At 37.8% G+C, this 18,484-nt stretch overlaps 1 protein-coding gene across 9 annotated transcripts in view; it reads right to left on the reverse strand.

Moving 5' to 3' along the window:
• Positions 1–18,484, reverse strand: part of IQCH (IQ motif containing H) — a 257,935-nt gene that overhangs the window by 102,754 nt on the left and 136,697 nt on the right. For all 9 annotated transcript variants that reach the window (XR_009209572.1, XM_058427228.1, XM_058427227.1 and 6 more), the window contains 3 exons: positions 18,329–18,395; positions 6,791–6,874; positions 2,494–2,669 (listed from right to left, as the gene is read on the reverse strand). Coding sequence is in view for 8 of the 9 variants with exons in the window: in XM_058427228.1 (XP_058283211.1) it covers positions 2,494–2,669; positions 6,791–6,874; positions 18,329–18,395 (327 nt within the window). In the remaining variant the exon portion in view is untranslated. The remainder of the gene's footprint in view (positions 1–2,493; positions 2,670–6,790; positions 6,875–18,328; positions 18,396–18,484) is intronic.

An 18,484-nucleotide genomic window follows, 5' to 3' on the forward strand; every position in this document is an offset into this window, starting at 1 on the left:
TTTTATAAAGAGCACATTTTACCATTACAAATTCAAGAATCATATAGTAACTTGGAGAGATGTACAAACAGATTTTTGGCATGCTTTAAAAAATCTCATAGCCATCCATTTAAATGAAAATCAGCACTGATACAATCTCTCAAACCCATTAAAAACAAATAAAGCAATCACCAGACATGAACAATAACTGATTTGAAAGTGAGAATTTAATTTTTGCATTTTTAAAAAGTTGATTGCTTATGAGTAATTACTCAAATAATTTAAACTTGAGCTATGAGGAGAACTATTAAGTACTTAAAACCTTGCCTACTTGTTTCTACTCACAAAGATGTAAACCTATACTATGTGCATCTGTGAGTGCCTGTCTCCTGCTTAGAAGCCAGAGTGGACTAGCAAGGGTATGGTTCTCAGGTCATAGGATGATAGAGTTGAAGATGACTCTGAAATGATCTAATCCAGGATCTCATTTTATAGATGAGTACCAGAGGAACAGAGAGGTAAGGGGGCTTGCCCAAGGCCACAGGACATCCAGGAGCAAGGCAGTCATTCCAACTCATGATACTGCTTGGGGTAGAGAGATTTTGGTTCACACTCTGGCCTTACTAGTAACCTTGGACTAGAAAATGAGTCTTGGTTTCCTCAGCCATAAACGGAGATTGATAAAAAGAGCTATCTTTCCATCTTGATGCATTCTTCTGAGAATCAAATGAGAAACTGGGCTGGGTGCAGTGGCTCACACCTGTAACCCCAGCACTTTGGGAGGCCAAGGCAGGTGGATCACTTGAGGTCAGGAGTTCGAGACCAGCCTGGCCAACATAATGAAACCCAGTCTCTACTAAAAGTACAAAAATTAGCTGGGTGTGGTAGCACACACCTGTAATCCCAGCTACTCGGGAGGCTGAGGCAGGAGAATCACTTGAACCTGGAAGGCGGAGGTTGCAGTCAGCTGAGATCGCACCACTGCATTCCAGCCTGGGCGACAGAGTGAGACTCCGTCTCAAAAAAAAAAAAAAAGAAACTGTATGCTAAGAATTTGAAAAATGTTGGTTTTCTCACTTTTTTTCTCCCCAGTCTAGTGCCCCTTCCCCATTCTATGCCTCTTTAATGTATATGGGCATTTCAGATGTGCAGAAACTCCTTACTAGCAGTTAGCAGCCATTAGATCAATTTTCTGGCTGGAGAAAATCAGGAATTTAACTAAACACTAATGGTAGTTCTTTTTCTTCCTTGCACCCTAATGTCCGTAGTAACTATGTCACTGAGGCCAAGCAATAATTAGGAAGCACCAGAGAAATTCTTACATTCGTGGAGGATACTGGAAGGTTCCCAAGAATGTACATAAACGGCAGTGATTTGTCACTTGTCCTTTCTTTTGCTTCCCCAGCCCCTGTCCTTGCCTTCCTCTTTCACAGCCAAAAGTGCCAATGAAACAAAACTGAGCAGAGTTTTTAGGGGAATACTGAGGCGTCCAGTTATGAAAAAATAAAATCTTCATTTTGGTAGAAAAGAATAAACCCTGACAACAATTCACTGAGTATACCAGCAAAGTAGAAATGCGATCGAAACTCTCCCCAGTCCTGGCAGGCCTTTCCTTAGGTCCCTCCCCCACCCCCATTTTTTTTTTTTTTTTGGTCAAATCATGGTACATCTGAAGTGTTAATGGGTAGTCACCTAACACATAGATGTTCCCTATGTATAGCATGCAATCACTTTGGCAATAGAGAGACAGTTGACTTTGGTGCATTTCAATTGTAAATGAAGACAGCTATCTTTAATTACACCAAAAAAAGTCTCCTCAAAAATGCATAGTCCATTAGGTATTAAACTGTTGGCTGGTTAACATGGAGAGTTAAAAGTCTGGTTAAAGTGTAGGGAAATTCGTTTTATGCCATCTTTTGTACTGCCTTATTCTAGAATGCTGCCTTTATCATTCCATGAATTTCCCAATGGCTCTTGTCTAGGAATAGGATTCCACTCAGAATTCATTCCATTCACTAAAAAATCAGCACAATTAAAAAAAAACCTGAACATTGTTCATTAGGAACCATCTGATATGGTAAATCAAGCCAAATTCCCCTCAGGGGAAAAAACATGGAGTACCTGTGTGGATCAGAAAAGAGAGGGCCTGGTCTAGTTGTGCTCCTAACTAGTTTTGTGACTGTGGGCAGGCCCAGCCTTTCTCTGCCTCAGTGTCCTCCACACAGAATTAAGAAAAAGGAATGGTACACGTTATAAATCCACCTACTTGATGGTACCACCTAGTAACTGGAATTAGGCTACAACTACAGAGAAACTAGGTAGGAGTAGCTCCACTAAGTCTGAAAGTTAAACTGGAATATTTATTTCCTACAGACCAACTAGTAGTCTAATCAGTAAAGCTGTTAAACTTGCAGTAATATTTCACTGATGTGTACTAGAGCATTGCAAGTTATAAAATTTCCAATTTAATTTTACTGCATCCCTGAAACCACAGTAATTAGAAGACAAACTCACAGGGAAGATGTTTACAGCTTCAGGGGTGATAATTTTGAACCTGTCCTGCAGGTCACTTCTGTCCTCTAGGTTCCCTGATTTGACGGCTGCATGTAGACTTAGGATTTTTTTGTAATACAGCACTAACTCGTCATTCATATGATGGGAGCAGATGTAGATGACGTTCACATTGGCATCTAAAAACAACAGGCACAATGTTAATTACTGGTGTGAAAGTAAATGACATTATGAACTCTGGCATCCGACTGATGTTGTGCAGTTTAAAATAAAGAGGATGTCCAAAACCCACATTAAGGTTAATTTAGATCGGTTTTGTACTATCTGAGCAATCTAACTGGCTTTTTTACAGTTCAGCATTTCTCTAAAGAAAATATAAATAACACCACCACCAACGAAACAGATGCAATGATTCCTTCAGAAGGAGGGCTGTGAGATACCTTGGAAATGTACTTTCAAATAATACATAGGGATTTAGCCACACGACTCCCATTAACATCAATGGGAATCGCATACTGCTTTAAAAATTTATTCCATTAACTTCAGTAAATTATAAAACAGAGCTATTAACTTTACAAAGCTGATGAAATTGCAATTTCTTATTCTGTATGGACTTGATAGGGTCAATTCAGGGAATGTCCTGTTGAAATAAATGGTCTGATTATAATTACAGCAATAATTATTTCAGGAAACCAGCCTTTCCCTTGCTTGATTCCCAAAGAGGAGTATATTACTTAAATAGCAGGTCTAGTGATTCTTGGTTTAAAGGAAACATCGTCTTAATTTAACTTTTCTCCTTCTTAAGATGTGCTTCTTACATATAACATAGCAAGAAACCCTAATTAAATATCCCATCCAAATGGAATAGTGAAATGAGAGTATCCACTCCATGCTGCAGAATATTTCAGGGAGTATGAATAGGAAATCAGCAGTCAATGAAGTCATTCATTTGTTCATCCATTCATTCACAAAATAGCTGACTGATCTGTAGGGGCAAAGCCCTTGGCTAAATGTGGAGGGAAATACAGCAATCATTGTGGGCACGATGAAGCATGCAGACCAGGTACTTAGAGAAGTTCAGAGGAGGGAGCACTGTAAACGTTTTCTTAGGCAAGTAGGGCAAAGAGGGGATCTTAAGACTCCTCTGATCAGTTTGGCAGAGTATATATACAGAGCATAGACTGATTAAATTCTAGTTATTTAACCTTTCTAAGCATTCATTTCTTCATCTGTAAAAAGGGGAACAAAACCACCTGGGGCATAGAGTTTTAGACACTATTAAATGAGTGAAGATAATAGAAAGTATCTGGTGCAGCATCTGGCACATAGTAAGTGCTCAAGAAACAGCACAGGTGTGTGAATGTGCTCCTGGCCCACTCTGACTAGGCTGGCCAACAGTGACTCCCCAGCTGCCCCCATACCTACGTTCCTTTTGATCAGTGCCTCAAGATTTAACATGAAGTAGTGTTCTCTGTGGTTCTATCCTATTGTTTCCAATCTATTAATCTTGTCTTTCCAAGCTCCTTAAAGGCAATGTTTGTACTATTTCTTATATTCCCCTAAGCCCTGGCACAGTGTGGAGTATGCAGGAGTCACTCAATATACACCTGTGGACTGACTGAAGGGATTATGGAGAGATTCATAAAGTTGAGAAGGTCTTTTACGCCTAGACGCAGGGCATACAAGAGAAATCTCTCTCTCTAGAGACCTAGAGGGGGTGTTTTCTGAAGTGGCCCAGTGCTAGGCCCAGAGCAGGTGCTCCATACATGTGAATATTTAGGTGGCTCCCATTTAATTTTGAAGCATAAACCTCAAAATAAATTAACCGAGGAGGCAGTAAGTAAATAACTTGCATCCAATTGCTGAATCATCAAATTAGTCATCTTAAGTCTTATGTTTTGAAGAAGAGTCTAGCGTCTAACCAAATTACGGTAGAGGTTTTAAAAATCAAACTAATGAGGTTTTTTTTTTTTTTTTTTTTTGAGACAGAGTCTCGCTCTGTCACCCAGGCTGGAGTGCAGTGGCGCGATCTCGGCTCACTGCAAGCTCCGCCTCCCGGGTTCACGCCATTCTCCTGCCTCAGCCTCTCCGAGTAGCTGGGACTACAGGCACCCGCCACCACGCCCGGCTAATTTCTTTGTATTTTTAGTAGAGACGGGATTTCACCGTGGTCTCGATCTCCTGACCTCGTGATCCGCCCGCCTCGGCCTCCCAAAGTGCTGGGATTACAAGCGTGTGCCACCGCGCCTGGCCCAGTTTTTTTTTAAGTATGAAAGAATAGGGCAGAAAAACAACAAAAATAGCTTACAGACTGTAGCAGATGAAAAATAATTTTTTTCTTGGGAAGAAAATTTCTAGGTTACAAATGATAACAGGAATCATGTTGCCAATTTCACCTTTCCTGTTCATTTCTGGCAAAGAAATACATATCACTAACTCTAAGATTCAGTATTAGTGGGTTTTATCATGTGTTAATTTTACACATGTTCAAAATTAACTGACAGGTAATTTTGGAAACGAACTGATATGAAGATGAAACTTTCTTTGATTGCTGGTCAGTAATCAGTCACTTTCTTGCTGAACTCATCTAGGAACTGAAAATACTAGCCATTGGGGTCTGCACCTGACAACCATGAATTCACAGCCAATATCTAGTGACAAGCCTTACCAGTGTTACTGGATTATCTTTGTTTCCCCCAAATAAGAAGAAAAACCATAAGGGATAATGATGTATTCTTCCATAAAATTATTACTTATTTTTCTATTTTCTTTACATCTTTATTTCACAAGAAAGTACTTTTTTTCATCTAACTACTATTTCTAAACTTTCATTACTCCTCTTGAAGACATTTTATGATTGCATCGCTATATCATGAAGACTATATACCAAGAAAAAGGCATTTGGTTCATAATCTCTCAGAAATGTTCATATAAGCAAAATATTCCATTGCAGGTAGAGACAGACTGAATTATTGAGTTGTTTAAAATAGAAGCCTAATACTTTCAAGTCTTTTCCAATAATGAGAATCTTTTATAAAGAAATTATTTGGTGATGGCTTATACTATATATAGAAAGGGATATAAAAAGCTGAAGAAAAAAATTAATTCAAATAAATTAGAGGAAAGTCTGCCCTCTGCTGCACTTCAGTGGTTTTCATCCAGTCAGGTTTTTAGTTGCAATAGCTTAGCACTAACAAATCAATCTTAAGTCATTAAAATTTTTTTTTGTAATGCTGAAAAACAATCTTAGTGCCTAGATAATAGATTAAAGCAATCACGATTATTATTTTAGGACACTGTAAATTTCTAGTACTGATGTACTTTTTGCTACCAAATGGCATTTATAAAATAATAATGATGCTGAAATATATATGAATCATGTAAAGTATGTCATTCCAGGGAGCCAGCTAAGTTGGTCCTTGATCATTTAAAATTCTTCCTTGTTTTTCTTAAATAAGGGCCAAAGAAATTGTATTTTAACAAAACAAACAAGTTCTTATTTGATAACTAATAAAAATCTAATTTTTGTGTAACCTTGAATTCGTGGCAAGTATCTCACAAACAGATTCAATGTTATTGCTTAGCTTTTGCAATCTATATTCTTAGAGCCTAATCTGAACCCGGGCCTTGAACAGTGTCAACCAAAGCTATCACATTCAGGCATCCTTCTCTCCTGGTTCCAGATGGGTGTCTGATTAAGAACTGACCAAACCAGTATCAGAACTTGACTTTTACAAAGATGTATACATCACTCAATCAAGGTCTGTATTTCTAAAAATTCCCTCCATTAAGCACTTCACGTTTTCTAATAACAAGCTGGTCTATATTTAAATAAAAGCTTCTTTTAAAAGTCTATCTTAATTTTCCCCTTTTTCTTCTTATGAAAACACAATGCTTCATTTCTGATACCACCTTTCACTCATTCCCCAGATACTATAAGAGACAATACTGACACAAATGTAAAATATTGACTTCACTCACTGCAAGATTAAGTAAATAAAGAAGATTTTGGTTTATAGGAGAGAAATTCTGATTCAAACCTGCGGCAAAGAGAATCTAGAAAACTGCCCAAGTAAATTGGTTAAAATGTCATTTTTTATTCAAGTTGATTTTACTACAAATCTGTTTTTTAAAATAAAACATTTAATTGCCCTGTAAGTAGATTAAACATCTGAGCTTTTTCCTTGTAGAGGAAAACAATAAGCAAAAACAAACAAACAAACAAACAAAAAAACACATTCTATCAGCATCCACTGATAAACATTCCAAAGAGTCATTTGTGTAAAACTATTTACTGTACCTAAGATGTCACACAGCCTCCCCAGCTGCACGTTCTGCTGTGTGTTGAAATCGGCAATATGTTCTCTCACAGGCTGGGAATACCCTAAAAGGCAAACAAGGTGTCAAAACCCAGAAAGAGCAAGTCAATATAGCAAAATGGCACAAGAGAATTTCAAAATGTCACAGTCCTTATTTCCAGGAAAAAATTTTCTCTGAAGCACCTTACAGAAATAACCCAATCCCGAAGAATGAGGTGCTTGTTTCTCGGGGGGAATTAAACATTATTCTGGAAGATGTGCTAAGCAACATAGTCTGTAACAGAGGGGTTCACATTTTTCAGTACCAACAAGGCTGCTAAGAATCAAGATGACAAAACATGGAGAAAATTCCTGACATGCAATATGAATGTTTACAAGGATGTGTAAGAAAATTATGCTCAGGTTAAAAAAAATACCGTTTTGGCTTCTTAATGTGAGCTTCCTATGTGGTATTTTGAAGATGTGTTCCAGAATCATTCTAAAGTGACACACAGATTTCAGATAAATCCCTTGCTGTCAGGAATATGTATTTAAATAATTCAAATACTAAAGAAATCAACTTCTGCTCACAGTCAAAAGAACGTTTAACTTTTAAAGGCAAGAAGAGCTAATGTAGTTACTTTGTCAGTACTAATAAAAGTCCTGCAGTTTGCCTTCGTTTCCACTGAAAATGTAGCAGAAGGGAAAACACATATGGATTACTATTGTCCAAAAATCTCTCACAAAAGAAACAACAGCGGAAATACTTTCTGCTGATATTTCAGGTCATTAAAAAAAGTGAATCAAAACATAAACTTAAAAAGCATGCGTACTCACAAGCAGGTATAATTGCTTATATGAAATTCAACAACTGTAGGTGTAACTTTTTTTTTCTTCATTAAAATTGCTTTTCACATTTTGAAGAGATGCTTCAATGCCTCCTTGTGGTTACTGAGCCCAAACACATGTTTCAAGTTAAACTGCTCTAGATAAAGTGATTTTATATACTGCATCTTCAAGATGTGACACACATTTCCTTTTCAGCATAAGGAAAACTATAGCAATTCAGGCAATGGGGCTTCAGACCAAATGAACTCTGATAATTGGCTCTTTGCTTTGATGTCAGTGTTTAAACACTAGACAACGTCTGGAAATTAAATGACTTTACAATCATCTAAAAGTCTCTCTTTGCTTTGCATCTGGACTTAAGAATTAAAGAGAGAGGCAGAAGGACAAATGAGCTGTTCCAATCATTTTTGAAAAATTATTAATCTTTCAAATAATTTAGAGAACCATTCCACATATAAAAGCTAATATAGGCAGTTACAACTCCAATGTCTTTATGTGTGACGGCAATATTGTAACTTGGGATTTTGCATATGTATAATTTTATCTACATTCAAATAAATGTTTAGAAAGATGTATTGTGGATAACATACAGCAAGAGTATAAAAAGGCAGGAAAATGCCTAAAGAATAAAGTGTGATTAAGAAAAGTGCCTGAGAGCATTCCATGACTGCATTGCCTTTCAAAAGTAAAGATAAAAGCAGTATAATATGTCTCATTAAGATGATGTCCAATTTAAAATATAAAAGATGTCTGATCACTTTGTTGCCACATTTGTCTGTGTTCCATTCCAGTGTTTGAAGTCAGTTTTCCAACAAATTACTTGGGACCTCTGTTACCACTGAACAAGAATGCATATAAAATGTCTACATAGAATACACCCATTTTAAAGAAGTGTATGCTAATCTTGGAACATTGTTATAGAGAATCATATGCAGTTACAGACATGAAAACATCTTGTAAGCTGTAAAGTGCTTTATAAACACAAGGTATTTTAATGTTGGGTGTTTCCAAAACGTATAACAACAACAACAAACTCTGTGACAAGCAACAGACCATTCTATATGGACAAGATACAATGCAATGTACAATGACATCAGCAGAGCAGAAGTTGGGAGTCAATATATTTGTTTAAGTCAGAATTGTTTTGTTTTATACATCCATAAAGTATATGTGTTGACAGGTGAAAAGATTTCATCAATGCTGGTAGTGTATCCTAAATATAACAGTGACTTAACCATGAAACTATCAACAAGGATGTCATGGTTTGCGGGGGTTCAGTAGACATGCCCAGTGGCGATGAGACATTGCACTTTGGGATATAATCTACAATGATATGGTTTCTTCAAGGGTCTCATTAGGAACACTGGGGGAGTTCTGAGAGACCATCAACCTCAATCCTGTCATATTATAGATAAGGAAAGTCAAGGTAAGTGTCTTGTCTCTTGTCCAAGGTCACATAAACCTACCAATTATTATACGGTTTAGATACTACATATTAGCTCTTGTGAGAAATTTAGTTATATAAAATAAAAGACTCTCCAAGTGTGAGCAGAGAAGAACTCCAGAAGGGACAAAGAGCTTTGGCCTCTTTTCTCACTTTTATTTTCAGTTGTGGTAGGCAGAATAATAGTCCTTCAAAAATGTCTGAGTTCCAATACCCATAACCAGTGAATATATTGGGTTACATAACAAAGGAGAAATAAAGTTGCTAATAGAATTAAGGTTGCTATCAACTGACCTTAAAATCAAGAGATTATCCTGGATTATCTGGCTGGGCCACATGTAACTGTCAGAGTCCTTAGAAGTGGGAGAGGAAAGCAGAAGAGTTGCTAGGTCTCTACTGAGGCAATAAGGTCCTCATCACCACGGGGTATGCCTGACCACCCTTTTCTAAAGTTCTTAGTCTCCCTCCACTGTCATTCTCTTGCACTCGTTCTTCACCACCCTTTTCTCATTTTGTCATTACATATTTCTTTGCTTGGTTGTTTACTTTGTTGTCCATTTCTTCTTTCCCCTGCATCACTCGAGCTCCTGTAACCAGACTCTTAGCTATGTTAAAGCAGGGACTTGTGAAATCTCCAGTCAAATAAACAAATGAAACATGTGTGAAGCCCGTACTCAAAAAATCTTTTTAATGTTTTTTTTTTTTTGACAGGGTTTCCCTCTGTTGTCCAGGCTGGAGTGCAGTGGTGCGATCTCAACTCACTGCAGCCTCAACCTCCTGGGCTCAAGTGATCCTCCCACCTCAGCCTCTCAATTAGGTGAGACTACTGGTGCACACTACCACATCCGGCTAATTTTTGTAATTTTTGTAGAGCCAGGGTTTCGCCATGTTGCCCAGGCTGATCTCAAATTCCTGGGCTAAAGTGATCCACCCACCTCAGCCTCCCAAAGTGCTGGTATTATAGGCGTGAGCCACCATGTCCGGCCTGTCTTTTAAATTCTCAGCCCTTTCTCCTGTGTGTTCTCATCACTCGCCCTTCTTTCAACTCTTCTAAAATTGGGTTCTCTAAGCTAGAGAACTTCTGGAGAATTCAAAGAATGGTAAGTGAGATTTGTAGCTTTTTCCAGGTCCTCATTAGCACAGAACAATACAACACTAGCAGAAAGAGGCACTCTCTCTTCCTCATCACTATAGAAAGGATCACAGCCTCTTTTCTTATTGCCATTCTCATTTCCCACAAAATATTCCTAGTTTGATAGAGAGTTCCGTCTTTTCTCAAATAAGTAGTTGTGAAATATTATTGTCTCTACATCAAAGAAGCTTACCTGAGAGCTGCCTCTCTGAAGTTATTCATCTATTACTTCTGGTCCCCCATTGAACCAAGGTTGCTCATCAAGGGTAACTGGCAATCATTTCTCCATCTTCACTTCTACCTTCACTGCCGTTCACAGTCCCTTTCTGCATAAACATCTATCAGATGACACCAATTGCCTCTTTGCATCCAGCAAACTAGCTCTGCTAGGATTGGCTTTTCTTTCACAGTAACCACAGAAACCCAAGAACATGAGCAAGGCCACACTGAGTGACTGAGCCCCCTTGGCACTGGTGCATGCCTCTGTGACAGGCCCCTGTTCTTGCAGCAGATCACACGTTCTTGAAAACTCGGCTTCTTAGCCGGTGGGTGACTCCTAGTTTCTTTTGTCTCCCAAGTCCTATTTCTTATAATGGTACTCGAGGCAGAGAAGAGTTTAACAACAGACTCCTGATTACCAAGTAGTAGTTGTTTATCTCATCACCCTGGCCTGGGATGGTAGTCATTCATGCCTCAGTTTGGTGGTCTGGAGGAATAGTTCTCAACCTTTTCCTTATTTTGAAACTCATGATCAGTGATGTTCAATGCATCACATCCTCCCAGCAGCATACTCAAGCTTACTCCATCCCTTTCTCTCCTAATCAAGAGAGCACACTGGATGAAAGGTGAAGAAGAGTGACATTGATACAGAGATAATCTGCAATTGCTCCAATTCATAAGAAAACTTTGGTATTCTAACGGTAGAAAAATAAGAAGACACATGATATACTCACAAATGATTGCACATCAGCATCTTGTAATAATAGAGAACTATGATCTAGACACTGTGGTTGTAACCAGGTTTTAATTACTTATGCAAGTGTGAAAGCACAAGATACTAGAGAGCAAGAAGGTGGGATCCCAAAAGATGGCAAAAAACAGCTCTATCTGGGTTATTTATATAGTATATCCATTGCCAGTTAGATTAAAATAAAACTAATAGTTGGTTTTTTGGGGGCTATTGAAGGGGATTAGGGAATTTTTTTATAAAGATGTAGAAAACATAGAAGTACATTTGTTGAGTTTTGAAAAGATCCTCACCAAATGGATTCACCTTCAAAAAAGTAAGGAAGTTCTCTTGTTTAAACTTTTGTCAGTGGTTAGCACAGCATTGCATGCAACTAAAGCCAGTTGTATTAGTCCATTTTCACACTGCTATAAAGAACTACCTGGCCGGGCACAGTGGCTCACACCTGTAATCCCAACACTTTGGGAGGCCAAGGTGGGCAGATTACCTGAGGTTGGGAGCTCGAGACCAGCCTGACCAACATGGAGAAACCCCATCTCTACTAAAAATACAAAATTAGCTGGGCGTGGTGGCACATGCCTGTAATTTCAGCTATTCGGGAGGCTGAGGCAGGAAAATTGCTGGAACCCAGGAGGCGGAGGTTGGGGTGAGCTGAGATCATGCCATTGCACTCCAGCCTGGGCAACAAGAGTGAAATTCCATCTCAAAAAAAAAAAAAAAAAAGAACTGGGTAATTTATGAAGAAGAAGGGTTTAATTGACTCACAGTTCCACATGGCTGGGGAAGCTTCAGAAGACTTACAATCATGGCGGAAGATGAAGGGGAAACAAAGACCTTCTTCACATGGTGGCAGGAGAGAGACAGTGAGTGAGGGGGGAAGTGCCACACTTTAAAACTGTTGGCTCTTGTGAGAACTCACTCCCTACCACAAGAAAAGCAAGGGGGAAAGCTGCCCCTGTAATCCAATCGTCTCCCACCAGGCCCCTCCTCCAACATGTGGGGATTACAATTCAAAATAAGATTTGGGCGGGGACACAGAACCAAACCATATCACCAGTGATTCTCAAATTGTGATCTGGGAACCCTAGGGGATACTGAGAACCTTTCAGGGAGTCTGCAAGATCAACACTATTTTCAAAATTATACTAAGATGTTCTTTGCCTTTTTCAATCTTGTTCTCTTACAAGTTACAAAAGACAAAAAGTTTATTAATATGATTCTAGATTCCACATTGCAACTAACACTTAGAATTACCATGTGGAGTTTAGTATAAAGTCAAAGAAGAATATACACAACTATCTGAAAAGGCTATAAAATATACAAATTATTCTTTCATTTTCCAAATACTTATCTGTGTAGGGTTAGATTTTCTTCATGTGTGTCAATCAAAACAACATATTGGAACAGATTGAATACAGAAGCAGATATGAGAATCCAACCATGTTCCATTAATTTTTCAGACCTGTCAGACAATCCTACCCTTCTCACTAATTTTTTTTTGTTTTAGAAAATAATTATGTTTCAAAAATATGTTATTTAGATTAGTGTTGGTAGTGGGCTTATTATTGTTATTTTAAAAGAAGTTAATAAACATTTTAAAAATTACTCTGTTTTAATTTCAAATACAGTTAATAATGACAGATATAATCCACTTAAACCAATGTTCTTTAAGGTCTTCAATAATCATGATGAGTGTAAAGGGGTCCTGAGAACCACTGAACAAGCCTTTTAATATTTTTTATGAGTGTAAAGGATGTTATCTTTTATAGTGAAAAATTCCTTTTACAGCATATCTTAATATTAATAGATCTCATAAAAGCCTATGAGCTGGAGTCACCTGACACCCAGTTCAATGCTGTTTCTGTATTTTATGGTACAACATCATATAGCTCAAGACCAATTGGATAATTTCATATTACAAGATCATAGGACCAACTCTGATCTAACCAGTATAAATGAGTGTCGATTTCAATTACATGGGTGAATACAAATATGTGTTAGTTTGGGCTATAAAGCATTTTTAAAGTTTAAGTGTACTTTGTTCCTGATCCTGACAGACCTCGATATTTCTGGGAAATGCTGTCTGGGAAGTCTGGGCAGTACACCTATCCCAAGGATCTAGCATGGCAACACCATAGCTAAACTATGGATTCTATACTACTTGCCAAAATATATGTTGAAGACTGCAAAGATTTTATTGAAAGTCCAGATTTTCTAGCCTGAGTTGGAAAGAACAACATCTATATTGTCTTTGAGCTGTCAACTCAAAAGTAAAAAGCAGCACTGAACTGGGCATCAGGTGACTCCAGCTCATAGTAGAGAAAGTAGAAGGGTGCCAGTGTGCGTGGAGGCATAGTAAAAAGTGATTGCAGATCTAACGCCCTTGGCTGCCATTCTCCACTCTGCCCCTGTTTACAAATGTAGGTGAGCTCGAGCTTTTATCTCTTGGCAGAAGAGCATGGAGTTAGGAAGCAAGAGTCTCATAAGCATTTGGGACTTTCTCAGTTCAGCGTATGATCAGTTGCACACAAAAGTAAGTTTCCCTATCCTTTCTTGTAGGCTTCTGTGAAAAGTACAGATGAGCTGGAAAATGCTGTATTTCATGAACTTCATAATAACAGGATCCATAATTTTTATGGAATTAAAAATTTGAAGCCCACTACTTGTTTTAACCCCAAGAATAACTTGCTAAAGTAGGGCACAGAGGGAAAATATGGAACTGAACAATATACATTCTTTTTAGTCATCAAATCAATTGGCAGTGAAATAAAAGATAACACAGAGAAGAGAAAAAAAAATCCCACCTCTATTTTTACTTTAAAGGAGGAGGAGAAGTGAGAGTGAAAACTCATCCCTGGGGGTTTAATTGGCTGGCAGTGGCTTCATACACCGCTCACAGCAGCAGAGCCCCATACTTGGCACGTCTCATTTAATGTCAATATATTTTAAAAAGCAACTGAGTTTACACGTAGCACCAAGTGATGTGCTGCAATAAAGAAGCACAGGGGTTAAATTAAAAGTGGAGGAAATACTTGGCCAAAGAAACTGGGAGCAAAATTAGTCTGTAGGTTTTATTTAGACATCTGGTTTTTCTAGAGGAATTAGGATTCTTCAGGTTCTTTCTCATTTGATTGACAGATTTTGCTTAAAATAGACCCTAATATTTTATTCTTGTTATGAACCACTGTAGATTATTTTGTTATAATTATATTTCATTAATAAAAATGATAAAATATGTAATATCCAATTAAGAGATCAGCCTATAAACTCTGAAAAATGTTTATCATCTTATAAAATTACAAGGCAAATCAGGTTTTTTTGACAGCAGCATTCCACTTCTCTTGTGGGTTAAAAATAGCTAAAATTTTTGTTATATCTAGGAATACTATCTGAAATATATAACAATCAATTAAGTTTCATAAGTCTTCCTTTCTTTTTTTCTTTTTCTTTTTCTTTTTTTTTTTTTTTTTTGAGATGGAGTCTCGCTCTGTCTCCAGGCTAGAGTGCAGTGGCGTGATTGGGGCTCACTGCAACCTCCGCCTCCCAGGTTCAAGTGATTCTCCTGCTTCAGCCTCCTGAGTAGCTGGGACTACAGGTGCGTGCCACCACGCCCAGCTAATTTTTGTATTTTTAGTAGAGACGGGGTTTCACCATGTTGGCCAGGATGGTCTCGATCTCTTGACCTTGTGATCTGCCCGCCTCGGCCTCTTGAAGGACTGGGATTACAGGCGTGAGCCATCACACCTGGCCTAAGTTCTCCTTTCAAAGAGGTTACTCCACAATGTTTAATTGTCTTACTGTTCATATTACCAAGCCATAGATTTTAAAAAACTTTATAAATATTTTGTGGTCAAAAACATTACTGAAAGGCCATCCTTTCTGTGATCACCAGTTTGGAAAATGCAATTATTCCCATGTGTGCAAAACTGCATAAATAACCAAATGCTTACAACTACAATATATTATGCAGTTATCAACTACTTAGCTTTCATTTGAAGGGTTCAAACAAGTTAGTGCAGCCCCAATTGGCCAGCGGCATGGTGTAATTATTTGTAGAGCTAATTCTACGGCAAATTTCCTATGGCAAGAGAAAAAGAGGACAAGGCTGCAACTTGTGTTAAATGCCTACCTGAACCAGACAATCCTACCAACTGATTTTGACTAGTGAATCTGTCTCAACTTTGGAAATGAAATTACTAGATTGAATAGATTAGTTTTCTTGCAGTACATTTAGAGAAAAAATTTGCTTCACTTTCATCCACTTCTATTTTTATGAATTGTATAGGTAAGTCCCTGGTGCATGAGACAAAGAAGTTTGTGGCATCTAGCTGAAATCTTCTTTAAGGACTTCCAGGGATGTGGTACACAAAAAAGTGTACCCTATATCCTTAAAAATATATACATAGTTTGAGAATTCTATCTGTGGAGTAGGTAGGAGATGACAGCTTGTTGTTACTTAATTTAATGTTCACAAGTCATTTTTATAAATTCCAAAGCACGGCCGGATGCGGTGGCTCACACCTATAATCCCAGCACTTTGGGAGGCTGAGGCTGGTGGATCACTTGAGGTCAAGGGTTCCAGACCAGCCTGGCCAACAGGGTGAAACCCTGTCTCTACTGAAAATACAAAAATTAGCCAGGCGTGGTGGTACATGCCTGTAATCCCAGCTACTTAGGAGGCCGAGGCAGGAGAATTGCTTGAACCTGGGAGGCGGAGGTTGCACTGAGCCGAGATCACACCACTGCACTCCAGCCTGGGTGACAGAGTGAGACTCTGTCTCAAAAAAAAAAAAAATCCAAAACAAAGATTGTAGAAACAAATACTATATGATCAAAGCCCAGGTATTATTCTCTTTTCAAAGTGTGCAATTAGTCTTTTAAAATGCTCAGTTGAGAAAAAAATCTGAGCTTGTTCTTATCTCTTAGAAATTACATAATTAGCAGTTTTTCTTTAAAATGGGTATCATGTTGTTAACAAACAAAAACTGGTACATTAGGGAAGACCTTCATATTTATTATATATTTATGTAAACTGAATATGTGTAATGCAGAAGAAAACTAGTTTTAATATCATATTAAAATAATGTTTTTTATTTCTAGCTTCTTTGACCAGATTATTCTCCCACTTAATTTATTTTATTTTATTAATTTTTTTAGAAACAGTGTCCCTGTCACCCAGGCTGGAATGCAGTGGGATGATCACAGCTCACTGTAATCTCAAACTCCTGGGCTCAAGTGATCTTCCTGCCTTAGCCTTCCCAGTAGAAGGACTACAGGCCTGCGCCACCATGCCTGGCTAATTTTTGAAACTTTTTAAAACGGGGTCTCACTATGTTGTTCAGCCTAGTCTTGAACTCCTGGCCTTAAGCAATCCTCCCAAAGTGCTGGGAACTCCCACATAATTTTTATTCAGTAAGGCCTTTTGAAATTTTAAGACACTTTCACTCAAATTTTTTTTACTACCCAGTTTACATAACGATTACTTTCAAATTTTTACTTCTTTGGAGACTCCTTTGTATCAAGCTTCTCTGCAGAGCAGACTGCATGGAAGTTTTTAGGAGGGTCAGAGGTGGGAGTATAGGAGTAAAGAAGTTTGTGTCTATCACACTTTTGTGCTAAGCAACTTTGCAAAGTGGGGGCCCTGTATAGAGAAAACAAAACAAAATTTCCCATATAATATCAGGTCTGGTCCACAATTAGCCGCAGAAGCAAAGGCTCCTGCACCTTATTCGAAGGACTCAAGTCAACTAATTGGGTCTGCGATTAGCCTCTTTGGTTGCAATCAACTACAAGTGCAATTTCTGTGTGTGAACTAATTTTGTGTGTAAAAGTAGTCTCACCAAAACAAAAGCCTAACTTAGAATGAAATTCAGATCTGTCTTACCTCACTTAGATCCTAAGAAGAAACAAATTTCTTTCATAAGCCATGAAGAAGACCAAAACTAAAAGGCTCTGTGCAATGCAAGTATTTTCTTAACCTTCTGTAAGTACTTAGATCTAAGTTCTCCAGAATCTAGAAAAGATTGCCTTATTTTATTATTGATATTTTACTAATTTAAAGATAATTATATTTGTATAATAATTTAAATGTTTTTTCTTTTCATATTACTGTTTAAATGTGTTATGTTTCTACACTACACATAAGTACACAAACTGGTTATACTCACATATGAATATAAATAAACTGCAATCCAGAATTCTATTACAACAGATCACTTAATGCATTGCTCTACTTAAAAGACTTTGACAAAGAGCTAATATGTATGTAACAAACAGATTCAATGGGTTGTGCTGCTTGTCAAAACTCTACCAAGTCAGCTTAGGAAATCTGACCTCACCAAGGAAATTTAACACACTAGTGAGATGCAAAACAAAACAAAACAAAATAAGGAAGCAAACAAATCCCAAACATGTTGACAGCAGCTCATGTTTTAAAAGAAACTCCAGTGCAAATTTCTGAAATTCCCAATGTCATTTTGGCATACCTTTTTTACCACTGTGTTTCAGACAACAGCTTTTAAGTTCCCCAATTCATAAATGTAATTAAATAATTACATTGGTGCTAATTAACATGAAACTGCAGATTATTTAAGCGCAAAAAACACTATTCAACTTCTTAATTATTCTTGTTCACACAGCATTTCCTTTTGCTCAGGCGCCCTAGGTGCAAATAAAGCATCCCATCTGCTCGTAATTAGAACTAAATAATTTCAGAGAATGTAGCTTATCATTTTGACTGCACATTTGATTAAAAACAGTGTACAAGCAATATCCTGATTATTGGCGTAACAGCAACAACACATACAAGGCTGTGTTCTTCTATCATTAAAGAAGATCGAAAACATTATCTGTTATTTCAGGGGGAAAAATACAACTTTTTAGTTCATTTCATACAGATGAAAGCGAATTACAGCAAATCACCTCTCCACTGAATAGCAGCCCCCACATAATGACTTTATTTGCTTAATCCCCAAATTAAACGCCGTTTCGAGCGAGGGCCCTGTGTTATTACTCTCATCATGTCGAGAACATTTTCCTGCCGAGACCAATTTGAATAAAACAAGGGGCCTTCCTTGAACTCAATCAAGGAGCCATAATGTGGTGGGTAATAGAGGTTGCTGATAGATTTGCAGGCAAAAGTGTTATACCTAATGATGGGATATGGATAATAGTCCTCCTGGAGGTCCTGATGCGATTCCAGTTGGCTGCCAGATGCTAAAAATCAAGAAGAGCATTGATCAGTGACAGGAAGCTGTGGTGGATTCATCTAGTCAAACTTCAGCTGTTTTTCCACTGTACAGTTA

This window comes from Hylobates moloch, unplaced genomic scaffold, assembly GCF_009828535.3.
Source record: "Hylobates moloch isolate HMO894 unplaced genomic scaffold, HMol_V3 SCAFFOLD_14, whole genome shotgun sequence".
In the NCBI taxonomy this organism is placed as follows: domain Eukaryota; kingdom Metazoa; phylum Chordata; class Mammalia; order Primates; family Hylobatidae; genus Hylobates; species Hylobates moloch.